This window comes from Rhineura floridana, chromosome 2, assembly GCF_030035675.1.
Source record: "Rhineura floridana isolate rRhiFlo1 chromosome 2, rRhiFlo1.hap2, whole genome shotgun sequence".
NCBI classification, from domain to species: domain Eukaryota; kingdom Metazoa; phylum Chordata; class Lepidosauria; order Squamata; family Rhineuridae; genus Rhineura; species Rhineura floridana.
This window is the reverse complement of record NC_084481.1, coordinates 113,324,318-113,346,061: the sequence shown is the minus strand read 5'-3', so window position 1 is coordinate 113,346,061 and position 21,744 is coordinate 113,324,318. Positions and strand designations below refer to the sequence as shown.

The window sequence follows — 21,744 nt, the reverse complement described above, 5'->3', positions numbered from 1 at the left end:
TAGAAAAAGAGACAGGACCACAAAATCCTGTGGACTGGTGACAGACATGCACTTCCTATCAGCCCCCCTACCAATGGAAGAAAAGCCACTGTCTTGCTCGTTCAGAGAGAGAAGCTCTTTGTACCTCTCCTTTGTTCAGAACAGAAGGGAGGGTGGGTGGCTAGTCTTGTCATCCAATGAAATGTTTAAGGGGAGGTGTTCAAGGTAGGAGAGGCTGAGCCAGTGCAAACAGGAACTGAGAAAGAAGAGCAAGCAATCTGTAATACACTGTGGAATTTTGAGGGGATATTTATTGAGATATTTTGTGAGTGCCATGGGAAATACTGGTGGGCACACTGGCCCCCATGGTGTGCCGTGTTGGCAACTCCTGCACTAGGCAATCTCTAATAAAGAATGATCAGCATATTCTCCAAGCTACAGTTCTCAGGATTCCTTGGAGAAGGCATGACAGTTAATAAAATCAGGATCAGAACTTGTGTTCTGGGCCCCGCAACGTAGAGATCTCTGGTGGGCCCGCTTCTATACCAGCGTGGGCTCATCTGATGGCTATACCCTTCCAAAATAACAAAGGAGTGGGTCTTCAAAAGTAACAAAAAGACAAAGTCACAGGAACCCAAGGAACAATAAAACAGAAGCGATTATTGAAACATGAGCATGTAAACACATGCAGGAATGTGTACAGAATACAAAATACAAGTTATTCAACCTGTGGCCACTGTAAAATATGACCACAGCTTGGTTTACATGATCATGTTTCAATACTCTTCCGATCCACATTTTAATTTCCCCACAGTGTCCCAGTGCCCCAGAGTGACCCTACGTTTGGGAGCATGGTAAAAAAATAAAATTGTGACCGCCTAGTTGCTCAGTGCTGAGTGCTGGAGAAAAATGTGAAGGGAGCCAGGGCAGGCATTGCACAAGGATTCAGTGTGATAATGCCAGACCTAAATCCCACATATGTGTGTACTGTAGATGTGCCCTCAATATCCGTTCATTATATTTGCAGCCTCAAGGGAAGTTCTGCAGACCACAAGCAACAATCAGACTTTAATAAATATTTATAGCACACAATAGGGATTGTGCAGAAAGATCCCTTTAGATTATTTTACCAAAGTTTCTCTATGAATAAGCAACATTGTCTAAAGTGTGGCACATAAATTGGATATGGCACACTTTTGAGTGAATTAAGGGAGGCAAATGTGACTAGAGCGTTTTTTATGTCATGCACAGTAGCCTTGTCTAAAGGCCAGACTAAGTGTGGTGTTAAATGCATCTTTGCATTTAATATGCAGTTTTTAAAAAAATGCAGATAGAATCAGATTGTGGGCAGGTGATAATTATTAGGAATGCAGTAGATGTGGAGGGGGAATTTAGTGCATTCCCCCTCTGCTGTGATCCTGAAGAAAATCCCCCCTCTGAAGCTGGTGCCTATGGGAAATTCCTCCCAAAGCAAATTGCACCTTCAGGGGAGGGATTTTCTTTTGGATCACAGCAGGGGAGGAAAGGGTTAAATTTCCCTTTCCATGCTTGCTATGATCCTGATAATTATCAGCCCTCCCTCTTCCCACTGATTCTATCTTTAAAAACCTGCACATAAAAGGCAATTAGCAATGTTATGTCATGGCTAGGTGGGTCCTAAGTAGACTTCTATCATTAATCTGAAAAGTGCCTTTTAAATATACTGTGCATGATAAGGCTAATCCATTTCCATAGAAACCAGGTCTACGGTTTATTACCTAATCTTCTTTTGCTATAAGACGCTTCCTCCTAGATGTATATTGGCACGGCCAATAATAATTACATATCATGATAGCTGAACAATTTCCTTATTAGACTCAGCTGCTGGATTCCTTCCACCAGACTGCCTACACCACTGTCATTTAATTGCACGCCTTGAGCAATTCCAGCTTTGGTCATATTCCATATTCTGAATGTCAGCTTCAAGTCAGAACTTTTTTTGAAATTATCCTTTTAAAGAAAAACAATGTGTTCCACAAACCTCTTATTGTTTTTCTTTAATCGTATTCATGGCACCAGATTTTGTCTCTTCTCACCCATTCATCTGTTTCACTTTATGATCAAGCCCCACAAACCTTGCCAAATATTATATGAATAAAAAATAACACAGTCACGGATGAGAATAAAGGTAGGCTATCCAAATAAAACAAAATAAAGAAAATCTCCAGCCCAGCCCACTAAGCAGGCCATAATCCATCTGTAATCCTGAGCAACTAGACTCACAAAACCACTGGTGACATTAGATATACTTGCACCAAGACACCTCTCGTTAGCTCAACAAGGTGTGGATGAGCGTCACGATGCATATGATAGCATGCATCCGATCAGCAATGCACACAGACACTGGCAATGACAGCATGACACAGCAACAATTTGCAAATTGAACCTCTAGTCTAGATCAGTGAAATAAAGAATGGATAGAGGAAGGCTCGTAGCCCAAGTGTAGAGGACATGAACTGCATGCAGTAGATCGCAGGTTCAATCCCTGATGACTCCAGGTACAGCTAGGAAAGATTCCTGCCTGACACCCATTGTTGACAATACTGAACTAGATGAACCAACAGTCTGATTTGCCACAAAGCAACTTCATATTTTTCTAAGAATGGAGAGAAGTACGAATCCTTCATGGAGGATAAGGCTATCAATGGCTACTAGCTATTATGGCTATGTTCTGCTCCACTGTTGGAGGCAGTCACTAGAAATCACAGGTGGGGAGAGCATTGTTGTGTGCAGGTTCTGCAGGTGATTTCCCACAGGCATCTGGTTGGCCACTGTACAAACAGGATGCTGAACTACATGCACTTTGTGCCTGATCCAGCAGGCTCTTCTTACACTCTTATGAACAAAGTGAGGCAAATGCTGCAACTCCTAGCCATGGGATCTGGGCTCCTCCTGGTTGGAGGGGTGTATATTTATTATCCCATATTCTGGCAGGCACCCTGACCTATGGATTGGACTTTGTATTTACTATCATTTAGATGAAACTGAGAGGAATCCAGGAGCACAAGTGATAAACTCCATGTTGCAGCCTAGTCAAGGGAGAAAGGAGGCTATACATTTGTTAGATGATATTATGTTCATGGATATAGAAGAGGTATACACACTAAGCATGGGCAACATACAGACCTCTGGCTTCATGTGTCATTTGGGCAATTCACTGACAAAGAATCCCAGCATCTATTTTTCTAGCCCTATAGATAAGTGGAATGTGCTCATCACTTCCCTTCTGGCATTTGCCATAACCAGGGAAATGGCATGAAAATTATAATTACATGCAACCAACTGTGGAAATAAGTGGCAGCTGGAGCTCATTTTTCTGATGTGGTTCCCAGTCCTGAACAAATCACCAGACCACACCAACCACTAAAGCCACGTTGGTTCCACAGTATGTGCATGTAATATGCGAGTGTTCTATATCAGTGGTTCCCAACTTGGGGGCCATGACCCCCAAGGGGGCCATGATGTAATCCGGGGAGGCGCAAATAGTGAAGAAGTCTATTATTATTATTATTATTATTATTATTATTATTATTATTATTATTATTAAAGTATTCACTCCCTGAACACTGTCTGCTCCTCACTGCCACTGCGGACGACACTTCCCCCTTGCTCCAAATGAGAGAGGACTGTTACTGAAGTGGCAATGTGTCTTTCAGGCACGCCAAGGCCTATAAAACACATGGCAGACACCTAAGGAGGCTGAGGATGGAGCTACCAGGAAGAAGAGGGGATTACTTTTGCCAACTCCCGTCTCCTCCCACTGCCGCTGCCACTGCTGCCTTTGCTCAGAACAAGAGGAGAGGGCTTTTTGTGAAGTAAAAAGAAGAAAGGCTGCTTTCCCCTTTCCTTCCTGGCAGTCGGCCGGCCTGCCTTTCTTGGCTCCTGCTACGCTGCCACCTCCTTTTAAGAATTATTCTTATTTGCAAGGCTGCCCAGATCTCACCTTTGGTCCAGACGGAGCCAAGGAACAATGAGAAAGCCCAGGAATTGCTCGCCCCCATCTATGAGGCTAAGTGTGCCAGTGTTGCCCCTTTCTTCCACCTACAGTCTACCCCCCATCTCTCTCTCCAAGACACTATGGCAATTGAGGACTTTCCCCCTCCCATGTGCCTGAATGCATGCATGAAGGCAGTTGCTTGCAGGAGAGGCAGGTGTGTTTGTGTGTGTGCATGCACTGATCTGTCTTCTGCTCCGGTCTCATTCCCTAAATGCAAGCTAATCAAGTCATCAGTTCTGATTATCATCCCAAAGCCTAAAAGCACTAATCACCCTCTTTAATCCATCCACCTTGTTGTCTGTAGTGCACAATCTAGCATCCCCATCACCACCACATTGCTGCTTCTTGATTATTCTAGGGGGAGGGGGAAGCTCAGCAGGTTGGCTGAGGCTGGGGTCCTGGCATTGCAGCAGAAATATTTATTTATTTATTTATTATTGCATTTATATCCCACCTTTCTCCAAGTTGCTCAAGGTAGTGTACATGGTCCCCCCCTTTCCATTTTATCCTTTCACCAGCCCTGTGAGAAAGGTCAGGCTATGAGACTGTGTCTGGTCCAAGATCACCCAGTGGGCTTCATGGCTGGGTGGGGATTTGAACCTGGATCTTAGTCCAACATTGTAACCCATTGATGCTGGGAGACAGGACTGTATATCTTCAGACTGTGGTGGGGATATCAATTTGACTGCACGTTTGCATTAAGAAAAGAAAGCAACACATCCCTGTCTGTAGGGTGCTCTTTATGGAAAGGGATATTTGGAGATGTGATTTTGCCACACACAATTTTTTAAAAAACAGATTAAAATTACAATTACTGTTGGGGGGGGGAGGGGCGTCATGTTTTTTTGTTTTTGTTTACAAAAGGGTCCTGTACTCATCAAGGTTGGGAATCACTGTTCAATAACTTGACATAATTTGTCCACAGTTCCTTCCTTTAGGAAATGGTGAGCCTTTTTCAAGACTGAAGGAGGTGCTGATAAAACAAAATGCTTGCAAACACATTCAGTGCTTTAAATGGGCAAATAAGCTTCTCATGACCACAAAATTAAAATGGCATGAGAATGAAAGGGTGACCTGCTTAGATGGAAAGGAAGATGAACAGAGAAGAAGTGGCTAAAAGCTCTGGGGGCCCACATGCATCCAGCAGGCTAGCTACCCCTGCTGTAGAAGATTGTTTCTTTGAGGAACAAAAACAACTCTGATAAAGAGGCAATGGCTTTGGATTTCTTCCACAGGAGCATAAAAACCCTTCCTCCAGATATGTACCCCTTGCAGTCTTGTTCTTAATGTGGAATGTGTGCTATGAGTATACAGAAGCGGTGAGGGCAGCAAAAAAGCGATATCTTGCTGCCACTATTAAATCATCTCTCAACCGCCCAGCGGAGGTTTTTAAAGTTGTCCGAGGGCTTCTTCATCCTAGCCCTCCGGATATCTTAGAACCATCTCAAACCCGCTGTAATGAGTTTGCTGGACACTTCCAAGATAAAATCTCATGCATCCGCCGGGACTTAGACTCCAATATTATGGCAGTTGAACTTAATGAGGTATCCGGAGCACGGTCTTGTCCTCACTTATTGGATGAATTTCAGTTGGTACAGCTTGAGGACATTGACAAGATACTTGGACTGGTGCGTGCAACCACTTCCGTACTGGATCCTTGCCCCTCTTGGCTAGTGAAAGCTGCCAGGGTTGGAACTGCCGGCTGGGCCAGGGAAGTGATAAATGCCTCCTTGAGAGAGGGAGTGGTCCCCTACTGTCTGAAAGAGGCGGTGGTGAGACCACTCCTGAAGAAACCTTCCTTAGACCCAGATAATTTGAACAACTATAGACCGGTTGCGAACATCCCATTTTTGGGCAAGGTTCTAGAGCGTGTGGTTGCCAACCAGCTCCAGGTACTCTTGGATGAAACCGATTATCTTGATCCATTTCAATCAGGTTTTAGGCCCGGGTTCGGCACTGAAACAGCCTTGGTCGCCCTGTATGATGACCTATGTCGGGAGAGTGACAGGGGGAGTGTAACCCTGTTGATTCTGCTTGACCTCTCAGCTGCTTTTGATACCATCAACCATGGTATCCTTCTGGAGAGACTCACGGAATTGGGAGTTGGAGGTACCGCCTGGCGGTGGCTCCGCTCCTACTTGGTGGGTCGTCTCCAGAAGGTAGGGCTTGGGGAACATTACTCGATGCCCTGGACTCTCCATTGTGGAGTCCCACAGGGATCGGTCTTGTCCCCTATGCTCTTTAACATCTATATGAAGCCGCTGGGAGCAGTCATCAGGAGCTTTGGAGTGCATTGTCACCAGTATGCTGATGACATGCAACTCTATTTCTCCTTTTCATCTTCTTCAGGTGAGGCTGTTAACGTGCTGAACCGTTGCCTAGCCGCGATAATGGACTGGATGAGAGAGAGCTAACAAACTGAAGCTCAATCCTGACAAGACTGAGACGCTGTTGGTGGGCGCCTTCTCGACCCAGGTGGTGGATGTTCAACCTGTTCTGGATGGGGTTACACTCCCCCTGAAGGAACAGGTTCGTAGCTTGGGGGTCCTTTTCGATCCATTCCTGTCGCTTGAGGCTCAGGTGGCCTCGGTGGCACGGAATGCGTTCTACCAGCTTCGGTTGGTAGCCCAGCTACGCCCCTATCTGGATAGTGATGACCTTGCCTCAGTCGTCGATGCTCTGGTAACCTCAAGATTGGACTATTGCAATGCACTCTACGTGGGGCTGCCTTTGAAGACAATTCGGAAACTACAGCTAGTGCAAAACGCAGCAGCCAGACTGTTGACGAGGACCAGACGGTCCGCACATATAACACCTGTTCTGGCGCGTTTGCACTGGCTACCTATCTGTTTCCGGGCTAGATTCAAAGTGCTAGTTTTGACTTATAAAGCCCTACACGGTGCAGGACCACAATACCTTGCGGAACGCCTCTCCCACTATGAACCTACCCGCTCACTACGTTCAACATCTAAGGCCCTCCTCCGAGTCCCGTCCCATAGGGAAGCTCGGAGGACTGTTACTAGATCCAGGGCCTTTTCAGTGGTGGCCCCCGAATTATGGAACAGTTTTCCTGATGAGGTGCGCCTGGCGCCTACTCTTCTATCTTTTCGGCGCCAGGTTAAAACCTTTTTATTCTCCCAGGCATTTTAATGTCTAACGTTTATTATTAAGTTAATTTTATACCAAGTGTTACATGCTCAAGCTGTATGTTTTTAGTGATTTTACCTGATTTTTATTTTACTGTATTGTATTTTATTCCTTGCTGTGAACCGCCCAGAGAGCCATAGGCTAAGGGCGGTATAGAAATGGAAATAAATAAATAAATAAATAAATACATACATACATACATACATACATACATACATAAATAAATAAATAAATATGAACAAATGGTGTTTTCTTCCCATTGAAGCAGATGCGTAATTGTTTCAGAAACACAATGAGGGTGTGTCTGTTTGCATTTTCATACAAGCAAGCTATTCTGTTCTGAACATACACAGAGAGGGAGGGAGAGAGAGAGATTTAAAGCAAACAGGATACTGATAGATTTGCGTCCTTCATTTCAGATATAAGATCAGCCACCTTTCCATCCCTTCCCAAACTTAAAAAAACAACAACAACAATTCGGGGGTTTGTATATTTCAAAGAGCTTGGGGAAGAGTTTTCACTGATGATGCCCAGGGTCTTTAAAACTAAGTAAGCCAACAGGCTGACATTTGCTGGATAACAAAATAATACGCATACACAGTCGCATCTTTTGCTGCATAGTATATAAGCAATCAGAGCTATATAGGCTTGTGGGCTTTCCCATAGGCATCTGCTTTGGCTACTGTGAGAGCAGAATGCTGGAGTAGGGTAGGCCAGGCATGGGGAAACTCCAGCCTATGAGGCCATTTCCCCTGCTCCCCAACCATGCCCACTTATCACTCACCTGATATCAGATGTGGGGCAAGTAAAGTCAGTGTTGCAAAGGAATAATCCAGAGCCTTAAAATGCACTCCTGATCATTCCTTTGCAGTGTGGCTTGAATTTGGTGTTGTTTCAACTGAGTGCTGAATGCAAGTCCCACTATTTTGGGAGGGATCAGTTTTGCTGGGGAGCTACCAGTCAGAAGTTCCCATGTGGAACCAATCATGGTGAGCTTGCACCCAGCACCGAATTTAAACAGCACCAAATGCAAGTCCCACTGAGTATGAAGAATTGAGAGTGTACAGCTTAGAGCAGCCTTTCCCAACCAGTGTGCCTCCAGATGTTGTTGAACCACAATTCCCATCTTTCCTGGCCATTGGCAATGCTGGCTGAGGCTGATGGGAGTTGTGGTCCAACAGCATCTGGAGGCACACTGGTTGGGAAAGGCTGGCTTAGAGTGTGCTCCTGATTGATTCTTTGGAAGGGGGGCTTGCATTTGGTGCTGTGATTAGCCACTGTGAATCATGCAGTGATAACCTGATGACTAGACTACTGTCATGTGCTCTATGTGTGGTTTTCCTTGGGACTGATCTGGAAGCTGCAGCTGGTGTGGAACGCTGTGGCCAGGTTGTTGAGTGGAGCACCTAGATATGCACATATTATGCCAGTGCTGAGAAAAATGCACTGGCTGCCGATCAGCTGCTGAGCCATATCCAAGGTCTTCTTGTTAACATATAAAGTCCTGAACAATGTGGCACCAGGTTATCTGAAAGACCACTGCCCTTGTATAGACCTGTAAGACCGCTTAGATCATCTTGGAAAAGTCTACTGTTACAGAATATTATAGGGTAGTCACCCCAAAATGGGCATTTTCTGCTATTGCCTCTGTACTATGCAATGCCCTTCTCTCAGCCATATGTGAAGCAGCAACCATCAGTAGCTTCAGACATCTTGTGAAGATTCATCTTTTTGCCCAAGCTTTCTCTGACCCATAAGACTGGACCCTGATTTACATGTCTGAGTCCTATGCATTTCTGTTTTTTTTGCTCTTATATGCTTTTAGGCTGCGTTTTTGTTTTGTTTTAATGATATATTGTTTGTTTGTTAGATTGTGCCCCATTTGGAGTTTTTTTTAAATATGATGCGGTTTATAAATCATTTTATATAAATAAGTCTTGATGTTGTCTGGAGGGCTCAGATCCACCTGAAGTCACATAATGTTAGGTGATTGGCAGATGGGTGAACCTGTTCTGTCCAAAAGTGGCTTGCAGAGGGCTGGGCACTTTTTGATCCAGTCCACCAGACAAAAGCAGTCTCTACCCTGAGATCAACCTTTGTTCTCATTTTCTCAGGAAAGGCTTGCTCAAACAAAAGCTACAGTACATGATCCTCATGTCTGGAATTTATATAGTAAAGAAGATAATATGTTAAAGCACTTCTATTAGTTAGCACTCATCCAATAATTACATGCATGTGAAATTGACTGACTTGTTAACCTTCACAATCTTTCTGACAACCTTCAGTACAATGTACTAGAAGCAAAATGGAGCCATGCAGTCCACAGCCAAAAAAATTTGTGTGCTGTAAATGAATTCAGCAGAAGCAAACAATTACAATTATTACAGTGTCTGCATCAGATATCTTTAGAGTCTAAAGTTTAGACTGTTCACATACAGACTTAGCTTGAAGGCTGTTCTGATAAATTTCATAATTGTTTTTGAAAGCCCTGCGTCTTAGCGAACTAAGATTAAAAGTCTCATGATAAAAACAATCTTAATATCTCAGCCAAGGAAAAAAAGTTTTTAGAACTCATGGGCTGGGCCCTGGAGAGTGACACTTTAATTATGCCTCAGGACTTGCATGCACCCAGGATAGTTGACCTCTTTCCCCCCTCTGTGAACAGCAAACACCCATGAAATATTACAAAGCTGTGTTTGGGATCTCCCCTTAGCAATGGGACATAGGAGTCTGCTGTTGGAGAAACACAAGTTCAAAACTTCCTTGGGCAAGCAGAACTGGTTCTTGGGATTCATGCTAACAAAATGTTTATGTTAGCAATGTACCATAAATATTCAGAACACACACACCCAGTCAACAACAACAACCCCCTACGCACCCAGCATTGCAAAGAGAGTACACAGCGCATTGCATGAGAAAATGCAATCCTTTGGGAATAAATAGATGGCCGATTTAGGGCTGATAAGAAGCCCTTTTCAGGCATTCTCCCCTCACGTGATAAAACCTGCACAAGGGGAACAGCTTTGTCACATTTGATGGCCCCACTCCTCTCACTGTGTCCTTGCTAGCCCTGCCAGCCTCTTCCCCCACTGTCCACACCCTAGGGAGAAGGTCTGAAATGGAGAGTCTGTTCTGTGTGTGTAGATCTAGAACTCTGACCGCATATGCATCTAGCGCAGGCTCTTCTCCATCTGGAGGGTCAAAGTAGATGACCCTCCATCTGAATATGTGAACCAACTCCATTGAAAAGCAGTGCATCTGAGGTGATGTGAGGGGACTTGAAAGTTCTGTCTCTGTGCATTCACACAGTCAATATATTTATTGTCATTATTATTATTTGCCTTGAATATGTGAAGTCATCATCACTATTACAACAGGACAGGTAGAGCTTCCGTATCACCTCACACTACTCATCAAATATATGGCTAGACTGTGTTCCTCATGAGACAGAAAAAAGCAGTCCTAGGCAACTCAGTCTTGTCTGCTCTGACTAGCAACAACTCTCCAACAGAAATCTTGCAGAAAGAATTTTAATTTTAATTTATTTATTATTACATTTATATTCTACCTGTCCTCCAAGGAACTTAAGGTGGCAGACAAACATGGTTCTCCCCTTCCCAATTCTTCCCCTCCCCATTTGGAGATGCCAAGGACTGGATTTTGGGCCTTCTGTATACGAAGTATGTGCTCTACGCTATGGCCCTTCCATTAGGCAAAGTGAGGCAGTGCTGGAGGAGTGGATTAGTGCCCCTGGCCCCCAATCACTAGTCTTGCTGGTTGAACGACCCACTTACCTGACTGCCATCACCGCCAACCATTTAGCTCTTGCAGGGCTCCTCAGGGTGCCAACCCATACCCATGCCTCCCTCTGAGGAAGGGGCCCTTCCTGAGGCATTCTGGGTGAAACAGCCTATGAGAATGCCTGTGCTGCTGCAGCTTTTTCATTGCAACTAGAAATTGTCTTTTAATTGGCCCTGGCTCTTACCCATGTATTTTGTTTTTCTTAACCTAATATTTTCTTTTCTGCTTCTTCAGAAATGGCCCAGTCAGTCTTCACTGCAGCCAAGGGTGTTTCTTCTTCTTCTTCCTATGGGCCATGCAGTAATCACTGTTCAAATTTCATGTATCTTCTTGCCGATGTCACAAATACCTGAACTCATGGCTGGACTTTCTCACTTCAAATGTTTCTGTAAAAAACCCTTGGGGAACAGAGATCATGCTAGCTCTCAATGCCCATCTCCTTACCATTTGAAGGATTCCACAATATGACATCAGATATCCAGCTTGCGCTGCTTCCAGTCCAAAGAAATCAATAGATATGATGGAAAACATGATCAGGAACACACCTAAGAGTAGGAAAAAGATGACCTCTTTTAGGAGAACTGGATACCGTATTTCTAATGCACAGGAACTCTTTTTTTTGGGGGGGGGAGTTGTCATCTTTTAGGGTAGCAACCACACTGAGAACATCTGGGGACCTGTGTAGGCAAGGCTAGATTCTTGGTGAATCTTGGTGATTCAAAATGAACTCCTGCAAATAACGTGTTTTTTTTCTTCACTACATCTTAGTAATACATGCAAACAAAAAACCTATGTTACTGCTGTCTTACCAGCATGGTGGTAGTTGTGCATGTGCTGATCTATTGATGTGCTTTCCTTTTACATTTCAGCTAGCATGTGTGCCATTCCTATGATACAAAGGGTGATGGATTTATTTTCCACTCTCTATCTACAATCCAAATCTAGGTTTGGGAGTCCTGCACTTGCAATTTGCATAGTGGGGGGAAGCTTTTATTGAAATAAATACAAATTGCACCAAATTGTAAATTGTAGATGGGACCATAGCAAGAGCGTTTAAGCCCCTTACCTTCTTGCCCCATGTCAGGGTACTGAATCTGACACAGATTGAGGTCCCCACACTGGCAATTGTAAAAAAAAAACAGACTCAAACCACCCTGCACTTAAAGGCACAGTTTCACAGCCAATGTAACATGTAGTTTGGCCCTTGTAATCTTTCAGGCAGTAGTTTTCAGCCCTGCTAACTAAGCGATACCAAGAACTGAGCCTGGGGCTTAAGCCAAACAACGGATGTACTTTATTGCAACTCAGCTATGACCTTTTTCCCAGAATTTTTTTTTTTTAAGATAAGTACTTTTGAAACCAGAACATTTAACACATGTTTTAAAGCACTTCTAAAACTGTGAATGATATCATATATTTTGTTTGCTGTCTTTTCAAATACATTTTATGGAGAGTGGTTGGAGTATTGGACTAAGACTAGGATCACCACTCAATCATGAGGTTCACTTGCACTCTGTGAAAGGGACTGCCATTTTTTTGCCCCAGTCTCAGGGACTTTAGAATATCTACAGAATTTGGGTGGGTGTGGCAGAGTTTGGGGCTTATCTTAAGATAAAAGAACAAGGAAATATAAACCCAACCTACACAAATAGATAGCAGTACAGAACTGGGTTTGGGTATCCAGATATAAAAATGTTGACACCAAAGTTAATAAGATAAATAAATAAAAATGTCCAACTTCAATCTCGAACAAATAGTGTATGTATGTAAAACAATACAGGGAAAATACCAACAAATAAAAACAAATAGCTAAAAGCTAATATATCATAATGTCAACTAATATAGCCAACCATGTTGTGACAAGCCAAATGTGGCATACAAATACTTAGTTAATAGACCAAATGCATTTCTACCCTAAATGCGTCTTCTTTAGTGGTCAATATACATACAATATATGATTCAATTTTGTTACTACATGCATAGTTTGCTGTTGCAAGAAAGCATAATATAAAGACCTATCTATTCCTAAGAATATATTTGTATGCTTTGATGGATCTGGCTTTATCATATAGTTTGCCCAATCATTCCTACTTGTAGGGCCTTTTCCAAATTCTCTCACAGGTCTGACCTGATTTGTTAAACTATATTGTATGTATACTGACCACTGAAGAAGTACATTAGTTGACATTATGATATATTACTTTGGGGCTTACCTTATCATTGCGTGGTGGCTGAGGGTGGTGGAGTGTGTGTGTGTGTGTGTTTCCCAATAAACATTTCTCCAGTACTCTTCAGCCTCCCCGGCTTCCTTCAAATACTGCTCTTAAAAAAGCCCAATGGGATGAATTACCCCATGATGTCTTACCCTGGGCTTTAACTGGAACACAGGAAACCAGGAAGGTGGCAGAGTGCAGACCACTGGTGAGGTGATTTGCAGAATGAAAGGGTCATCTTTGATAAGTGTGCCTTAAGAACATAAAAGCCTGCTGGATTAGGCCATCTAGTCCAACATCCTGTAAAGCCCACACTCCCCCTCTTGGGAATTTCACTTAATTTTCTCTCCTTTGATAATTTTCAAATGCAATTACTTTTCTTTTCTCTAATTGATGAGAAAAAACAACAGTCACATTTCTTAAGGATTGGGATCCCTTTCTGAGTTTTTTGCGAGACAGAAAATGAATTGGTGATATTGGGATTTGATGATTACGTAGATTATCTAATTGAGAAAAAAGGAGATTATGTAATTTATGAGTGAACAAGGTATCTTTATATGTATCTGTTATAGCTGATCAAAGATAAATCGGAAGTCACCTGTTTTTGCATTTTTTCCCTCTTTATCTTTCTTTTGTATTTTATTTGTATTTTATTTTTTAAAATAATAAATAAATAAAAAAATTATACTGCAAAGAGAATGGTCAAAAAACACATGATATATTTTTGGCACAGCACTGGTCTGTATACATTACAACTTTGCTTATAATATAAATACAGGGAACACTATAATTTAGGCCTCACATATGTGTCCGTCACTATAATTAGATGGCAGGAGCAGCAAAATGAAAATAAATGAGAACATTTTTCTAAAGGTTATCCCTCCAGCACTGAGGTATAAATAAGTGGATAACAGCCAAATTTCCTCAGGCTGTGATCTCAGCCCTTCTTACAGTCTCAGCTAGGGATGGGATCTGCTTCTTGTTGCTGATCTGAACCAGTTCCAGTGAACTGGCAGGCCGTTCTGTCTCTGTCTCCGTTTCCACCATCATTTTCATGCCTGCACCCCGCCGAGGGTGTAAGGACATTTAAAGGGCTAATACCGCAGATTAAAAGGCAAGCCTAGAGAGTCTCCTCAACTTTTCTAGGCTTGCCTTTCATCTCAGTAGTATTAACCCTTTAAATACCCTCTATCAGAATTGTCAGCAGCTAGCAAGCACATATCCAGACAGCTCTGGAGAGAGGAGGAAGGGAAAGCATGCCCCGTCATGGCCCGATTGCAGCCACTGCTGATGAGGAAGGAGAAGGAAGTGCCCCCCCCCAGGGAAGGAAAGAGCAGCAGACGTAGCAGCAGCTCTGAGCCAGATCATGGAGGAGGATGAGGAGGTGTCCTTGTGTCCTTGGGCAAGTGGCAGTGGCTTAGCAGCTGCAGCAGGAATCTCGGGAGCCACAGAAGGAGCTCCTCCAGTGTGCTCACAGGTCTGCGGGCGGAGGTTTGGCTAGGCTTGGTGTTCTCCTGCAGCAGCAGTGGGCCGGAACCCGGAAGGGAAGAATGCCCGGTTGCGATTGGGGGATGGGGTCAGCCGCAGGGCTTACAGGCCATGCTGTGGTCATCCAGCAAATCCAGTGTCGGGGAAAAGCAGCTGAGTTCACAGCAAGAATGCTTGCTCCACACAAGAGTGAGCATGCGAACTATCGCAGATTCCAGTATCAAGTCCGAATAAAGTGGAATTTTCTCCCATCCCTAATCGTATCAAGCTGGATCAACCTTACAGTGGAAATTCCACAGAGGACAGGCAGGTTCAGGAAGAGTGTGAAAGCAGGACAGCCCAATCCTGTGCATCTTTATTCAGAAGAAAGTCCCAATGAATTCAATGGAGCTTAAGGATTGTTAAGGTTGCAGCTTGTAAAAGGCGATGGGGGTGTTCATACTAGAAATCAAAACTTTAAGAGTAAAAATTGGGATATGAGGGATATGAGATAGGATTAGATCCAGTTTTTCCTTATTAAATTATATAGCTGGTTCAATGAAAAAAGAACATGAGAAGTTGTTTCATGTATGTTGACAGAAAGAACATTATATGCAAGGAAATTGAGATTACAGGTTTTACCAACTATAAATGAATGGATTAATAAAATCTGGGAATTTGTATTAATGGCAAAACTGATGCATTACATAAGAACAAAATAAGTTCCATTCAAATAAATATGCTCAGGTTCAGAATGAAAAGGGAAGATACAGGGCTGAGGTAACAGCTGGAGCAGGAAAGGTTGCTCATAGTTGGCTTACAAAACCCAAATTCTTTTTAGTACAGTCTTTCAAGCGTAATCTCTTCAGACAGTGGCAGGATCTCTTTGGGAAAAAAACACACGAGTCCATTTATTGAGTCTTGTAAATAAAACTTTCTATATCTGCAATTTAAAGGGCGCTTTATATTATACTGAATTACAGGAATTTATCCTTTATAGAACAAGCAATGGAATGGAATTTATATAATACAAGCACTGCAATACTGACTTTGAGATATTGAATTATATATAAGCGGTACAGCAGCAGTTTGCCCAGTGGGCTAAAGCTGTAGCAATAGTCTCTTGGGAGGGGCGTCACTGCTGCTTACTAGGACGGGGAGGGGTGAGGAAGGGGTGAAGTTGGGGCTGTGCAAGCACACTGATGGAGCCAATCTGGTGCTTCTGCTGATGCAACCTCACAGCCCCAACCTTGCCATCGCCTCGCCTTTGCCAGTAAGTGGCAGAGACACTCCTGCCAGGAGGCTGCTGTTGTGGTTCCACCCAATTTATAAGAGTATATGGGTATGCCTGTGTAATTGTATAGAGGTTAAAATAATACAATTTAAATATATACACAAACTAGACTTTACTTTAACAATATGTTTAAATTCTGTGCTTAGGATTTCCCAGGTCTCTTTCTATACAGAAAGCTATACTTGCTGAAATTCCTGCACAACAATTAAAGGTGCAGGAGCAGGAGCCTCATTTTTATCTGGCCACTGCTACTTCTGTTAAAGGCAACTGTTAGAGACACAGAAGCCAGGCTGGCCCTGCCTTCACATGGAGGTGCCGCACAAGCAATCTGTATACAATTGCTGAGCTTTCCCGTGATATGGAAGCCAGTAGGAGATGACGTGTTGAAGCAGAAAGACTTACCTGGCCTTTAGGCAGGTGAGTTGCTGCTGCTTACCTGGAGGGGGAGAGGTGAGGCAGTGACTAGATTGGTGTGGTGCAATCGCACCAGCAGAGTCAATCCGGCTCTTCTGCTGGGGTGTTTGCACCATGCTGCCTTCACATATCTGCCCCGCCATACTGTCCACTATTGGTGGAGGCTCAAACAAAACAAGACAAAACCCTATAATGGTGATTCTGGTGGCAGCCCTGGATATTCCCAAAGCATCCTGGCTGCCATAATGTGTAAACTGGTCTAGCCCATGAGTTATATTGAAGTACGCAACATTTCCAGCTAAATGAATTCATTTTTCTGCTGAGACAGAAACACAAAAGAACTCGGCAATCCATGAGCAATGATCATATCTGACTGGAGATCTTTTTATTTAAAATATTGTAACACTCACCTGTAGGAAGTACAGAAAGTACCTTGATTAAAAAAACATCCAATACTCCTGGAAGTTTCATTAGGCGAATCGTTTCTTTGAGACTAAATACACTGGTGGTCTGAGACACACCTATAAAAATTTAAAAAAAGTAGGCTGAAGTCCGTGGATGCAGGTGAGCACCAGAAAGCAAGGAAGTCAAATGTTTTCTGACCACAACTGGTTTTTTTCTTTAAGAATGCTTCTTGCTTTCTTCTCTCCAGCATAAGTACCCCCTTTCCCTGAAACGTGAGTGTATTAAATATGCAGGAGACATAAGCTTCAGAATTTTATCTACAACTACTGTATGATCCTATGTATGTCTATTCAAATTTAAGTTCCATTAATTTCAGCAGGGCTTACTCCCAGAAAACTGCGTACAGGATTGCACTCCAAGGTACAGTAATTATGTGCCTGGGTTCTGCAAGAATTACATCATTACTTTCTTAACACTGAAACAAGCTGCAGACAAGGGCTTACTGCCATGCCCTCACACTCAGAAACATATTTCCTGAATAGTTAGTAGTAGTAATAGTAGTAGTAGTAACAGTGGTGTTAATTGCATTTATTAGTTCCTTTCTTCACAAAAAGTGACTTGAAGTGACTTTTAAAGTGCAACAAACATTAAAACCAAGTATAAAAACCAGAATAAAATAAAAACCTAACATCACATCTATAATATGTATAGGGTAGTAATCAACTAACATATCCTGCCAGTGCAAGGATTCTGCTAGCACAACAGGACTCCTCCCTTCCCTTGTGTGTACCCCACACCCTCCCCAGATCTGCTCCAGAGGATTGGGGGGAAGCTCTAGAACAAATTTAGAGGACATGTAAAGGGAGGAGAGAAAATCCTATTGTGCAAGCAGAAACCCTTACACTGACAAGACCCTGACCTAGGGCTACTTTGGATACAACACATTAAAAGGGCAGATTTAACTCAGCCCTAAAGAAGATTAACCCTAAATTAACCTAAAGAAAAAAAATATTGAAAACTTCTCAGCCCTAAAGAAAATTGACTCTAAATTAACCGAAAGAAAAAAATCTGTGAAATCTTAAAGTTTGCATTCAGCATTGAGAATATTGGTTAGTACTAACCAATGTTTAGTTTTTAGTTAGTGTTGCTGACTCCATAGATCAACACTGATTAGCTTCACCCCTGTGGCTGTAGATGAAAGGCTACAGGGTGACAGGCCAGGAGAGGCCTTTTCCTGTGGCAGCCCCTAAGTTGTGGGATTTCCTCCCCACAGAAGTGTGTTTGGCACCTTCATTATGTAGTTTCCATCACATGCTGACATTTCTCTTTACCCTGGCCTTTGACACTCGAGAGAGATATGTTTTAGGACCCACTCAATTCTTTTGATTGTATTTGTTTTAAACTGATTTTCATACTGTATTTTTAAATTTCTGTAACCTGCCCTGGGACCTTATGGTGAAGGCTGGTAAGGTATCAATTAATAATAATAAAGAATAAAACAGCAGGGGGGACTAACCTGTGACCTTTCAGATGTTGTGGAACTCCCGGCTCCCATCACCCCGAGCCAGCATGGCCAATGGTCAGGAATGATGGGAGCAGGAAAAAGTTATTCACAATTGGCTTACAAACCCACATTCTTTTTAGCTTAGCCTTTAAAGTGTAATCTCTTCAGTCCTCCTGAAAGGTCAGAAGTGGTAAGCACTCACTTTGGTGTGCGGTATCTCCTTTCAGCTGTTGCTTTGTCTGAGTAGGAATAAAGATGAGGACCGCCAGAGCACATACCAGACATCCAGTCAGTGCAACGTAGCAAGGAAAGTAAACCCTGTAAAAGTGGAGGGGAGAGGTAAACATAACTATTTGCATGCACTAAGCTATGGGAATAATATGAAGTCCTTCCTTGCAGGGGCCTCAAAATCTTATATGGATGACATTCATTTATTCAAACTTTATATAATATGATGATGATGATGATGATGATGGACTGCCTTCAAGTCGATTCCAACTTATGGCAATCCTATGAATAGGGTTTCCATGGTAAGCGGTATTCAGAGGGGGTTTACCATTGCCTTCCTCTGAGGCTGAAAGGCAGTGACTGACCCAAGGTCACCCAGTAAGCTTCATGACTGTGTGGGGATTCAAACCCTGGTCTCCCAACACCTTAACCGCTGCTACACCACACTGGCTCTCATATTATCATATAATAAGATAATGGCCACTTAATTCAGCTGCATTTACAGGCATTTAAATGTAGCTTCACACAGCCTTCTAAGCCCAGCCTTCCAAGATGAAGGTCAATCTCTCATCACCACACCTAATATTTGACATGATTTGCAGAGCAATCCAAACTCTCTTTTGCTATGCTGAGGGGTGGGAGGCTGCCTTGGGCAAAGGTGTCCTTTCAGTCAGTCCTGCCAGCCTCCATCAGCCTGTGCCAGCTGCTACCTGCAGAGTGATGCCAGTGTCACTCTGCTAGAGTCCCCCCTTCTACGCGCTGACTATACAGTCAGCAGAAAGCACAAAAACAGGTTTTCTGGGGGCACGGAGGGGGTAGGCTGAGCCACCCTGGGACCGTGACCCAGCCCCACTGACATCACATGATGGCATCAAGGCTGGCACGGTGATCTGCCTGCCCCTGCCCCTTCCACCTTTGTGGCCATGTGCAGCAGGGGTGTGGATGTGATGCTGGCCCGGCCACTTCATAAAACCCATTGGGCTTTGTGTGTGTGTGTGGAGTTAGGATTGCAACCCTATGCCTGCTTACCTGGCAACAGCAGACATGTAGAGGGTTTTGCTGTAACTGACAAATACTCCTCACAGTTCCGCTAATACTCAAACATACACCTGACTTTCTCATAATGGGCAGCTTCAATGCTGATGAAAACTTCAGTAAAGAAGCAAACACATTCTTCATTTTATATTATATGGATCAGCACAAAGCAAACAAGAATTATAAATAGGAGGAAGTTTAGTCTTCATAGCTGTATTCTGCTGACCAAAAGAGGCACAACTGCCGAAACGTAAACAGGAGGCCATGGGAACATTCCTTAGCAGATGCCTTCCTCATATCATGTATTCAAATTAATCATATCTTTATTGACAGATAATTGTGCTCTCTTCTGTGCTCACTCAAGTCTGTTGCCATTCTCCTTAAAGTGCAGAGTTTAAAACTGTACAAAATACAAAGCACAGAGTAAGATTGTGTGCACAGTGATTGCCCAGGTCTTGCATACAATGTTTCTGTTAACATAACTCTGGGTGGCAGGATGGGAAACCTTTTGTCGTTCGAGGGCCATATTCTCTTGGGGGTAATGTGTTGGAGGCCACATGCTGATGGGGAAGCAGAGCACATGGTAGACAAGGCGCCTTCTCTCTCTCTCTCTCAGCCACGTCTTTACCCCTCCTTGCCATCCACATGAAATTAGGGTAATGTAGCCCGAGGGCTGGAGGTTCCTGCCCCTGCTGTATGCGAATTTGTCTCGGAGGTGAGAGGGGGAAAGCATCCTAATGCTCTCTTATATTTGCACCACAATTCACTGTCTACTTTAACAGATATTTAGCATTGTTAGAGCCTAACTAGTTTTCCACAATTTGTATTTTTTACATTTGGATTGTCTTTCCAAAGTGTAACACATTACATTTGTTTATTTTTCAAAATTTAAGTGTGAAAGCAAATGCTTCAACTTATCAGAGTCATTTTGAATGTTACTTTGGCCCTCCAGAATTAGGGTTGTTCTCTAAGTGTTTGTTTCAAGTTTTGCAATCATGTCTTATGAAAGAGCCTGCCAAAGATTGCTTTCTCTGAGGATGTGAAGCTAACCCTGCACAACATGCCAAGCAACTGAGCAGCAGAAATGAAAACGTTGCAACCAAAAGGGGGGGGCATGAGGGCAGAGGGAGCTGGGAGGAAGTTGGGGAAGGAACACAGGATTCGAACTGCTTTACTGTAATAATGTGAAAATAATAGATAAAAAAAGACTTCAGGACAAAATAGCAAGAGGACCCAGAAACTACTGGGTGGCTTGTGTTGGTTTAGTGCGGTTCAGAATGTGTACACACCATACATTTAAAGGACAACCCCTCCCCCAAGAATCCCAGCAGCTTTAACAAACTAGTTCCCAGGATTCTTGGGCAGAGGAAGGGGAGGAAATGTGCTTTAAATGTATGATGTGTGTGCATGTCTCTTGTGGTGATAACTCCGAAATAAGATCCTTGCTATCAGTTATGAACACTGAACAGATTTGGCATGGGTACTTTTTCTGATGCAGATGCTCGTGGAAATATAAAGGCAGTGAAAAAAGTGTGTGTGGGGAAAGAGAGAGACTAAAAACAGACCACCTTACAACATTTGTAAAACCTGCTTTTTATGATAGTTTAAATGAATTCCCTAATTATTGCTATTTTTCTGCAAGTCACAAAATAACTAAGCAATGGTATTTTCATAAAGACTCAAATGTTTCCTTAAACCAGATGAAACAGTTACTGAATAGCACCAAGATGCCTCCTTGTGCTATTTATCATTAACACTCCAAAATAACAGAGTCAAGCTTCTCATTATATGCCACTGAAGAACTTTAAAGGACAAAATATACATAAGCACTGCTGGAGACAGCAATTTGAACAGTCCAGAGTGAATGTCTGATTATTTGACAATGAGATCAGCATCTATAAAACGGCCTCAAGCAAACAGACATATTTCAACAAATTGAAATCTTCTTGGGTGGTGTCAACCAAAGCAATGCTCCGTTGTCATCTTAAACCACAAAATTAATGTATTTACTCTCAGCACTTTGAGATCTAAACAGGAGATTTTTATCAGCTTCAACACTGAACCTGCTTCTGCTTGTATGATCCAAAATTGAACAGGCAAAGTATACGGTAGTCAGCTACCAATTTCAGTATGTTAATCCTCAGGTATATTTTATTGATACTGTCCCTGGGATTTTATAGAATTGGCAATTTGAAATAACAGGGTGAACACAAGCTCCTGA

At 42.9% G+C, this 21,744-nt stretch overlaps 1 protein-coding gene across 2 annotated transcripts in view; it reads right to left on the bottom strand.

Moving 5' to 3' along the window:
- SLC22A18 (solute carrier family 22 member 18) overlaps positions 1-21,744 on the bottom strand; it is a 144,599-nt gene that overhangs the window by 51,256 nt on the left and 71,599 nt on the right. The window contains exons 5-7 of one of the 2 annotated variants that reach the window (XM_061610169.1): positions 18,463-18,578; positions 16,762-16,872; positions 11,408-11,508 (exon numbers count right to left, since the gene is read on the bottom strand). In XM_061610169.1, coding sequence (XP_061466153.1) covers positions 11,408-11,508; positions 16,762-16,872; positions 18,463-18,578 — 328 coding nt within the window. The remainder of the gene's footprint in view (positions 1-11,407; positions 11,509-16,761; positions 16,873-18,462; positions 18,579-21,744) is intronic. The other variant, XM_061610170.1, reaches the window with a different exon arrangement.